This window comes from Asparagus officinalis, chromosome 8 (assembly GCF_001876935.1).
Source record: "Asparagus officinalis chromosome 8, Aspof.V1, whole genome shotgun sequence".
NCBI lineage: Eukaryota > Viridiplantae > Streptophyta > Magnoliopsida > Asparagales > Asparagaceae > Asparagus > Asparagus officinalis.
In genome coordinates, this window is record NC_033801.1 from 49,776,467 (window position 1) to 49,777,003 (window position 537).

Consider the following 537-nt stretch of genomic DNA (forward strand, 5'->3'; position numbering starts at 1 on the left):
CCCCTGGAAAAAAAGAACAAATAAGTCACAAAAGGATGAATGATTTTATTAGGCAAGTTGCTGAGTTATTGACTAACTTGGATGATGTTTTGATTGTGTGCAGCCTTCAAGGATTTTAAACCCATAGGGGATAGGGTAAGGCTCGATACAATTCGTCTTGCAAATTATTGCCATATATCAATCTACTTATATCATTTTGGGTGATATGTTTGGATGCAGGCTTCATCGATATGGCTGTATATTGTACCAAAAGGAATGAGAAGTCTAATGAACTACATCAAGAATAAGTACAATAATCAACCAGTTTTCATCACAGAAAATGGTAAGCAACGGTTTATGGCTGTAAATATCGCCTCTTTATCGTTGTGATCTTGTTTGGCTGACATTGTCATTATTTTGAAGGGATGGATGATGCAAACAACATATTTATCCCCATGAAAGATGCTCTGAAAGATGAAAAAAGGATCGGTTACCATAATGGTTATCTCGGTAACTTGTCAGCTGCCATTAGGTATGTATGCGTACACAAACAAGTTA

General features: G+C 36.3%; 1 protein-coding gene across 1 annotated transcript in view; it reads left to right on the top strand.

Moving 5' to 3' along the window:
• The window catches only part of LOC109822545 (beta-glucosidase 6), a 9,280-nt gene that overhangs the window by 8,372 nt on the left and 371 nt on the right, over positions 1-537 (top strand). Inside the window, exons 10-12 of the mRNA XM_020388764.1 lie at positions 104-135; positions 220-322; positions 403-511. Coding sequence (XP_020244353.1) covers positions 104-135; positions 220-322; positions 403-511 — 244 coding nt within the window. The remainder of the gene's footprint in view (positions 1-103; positions 136-219; positions 323-402; positions 512-537) is intronic.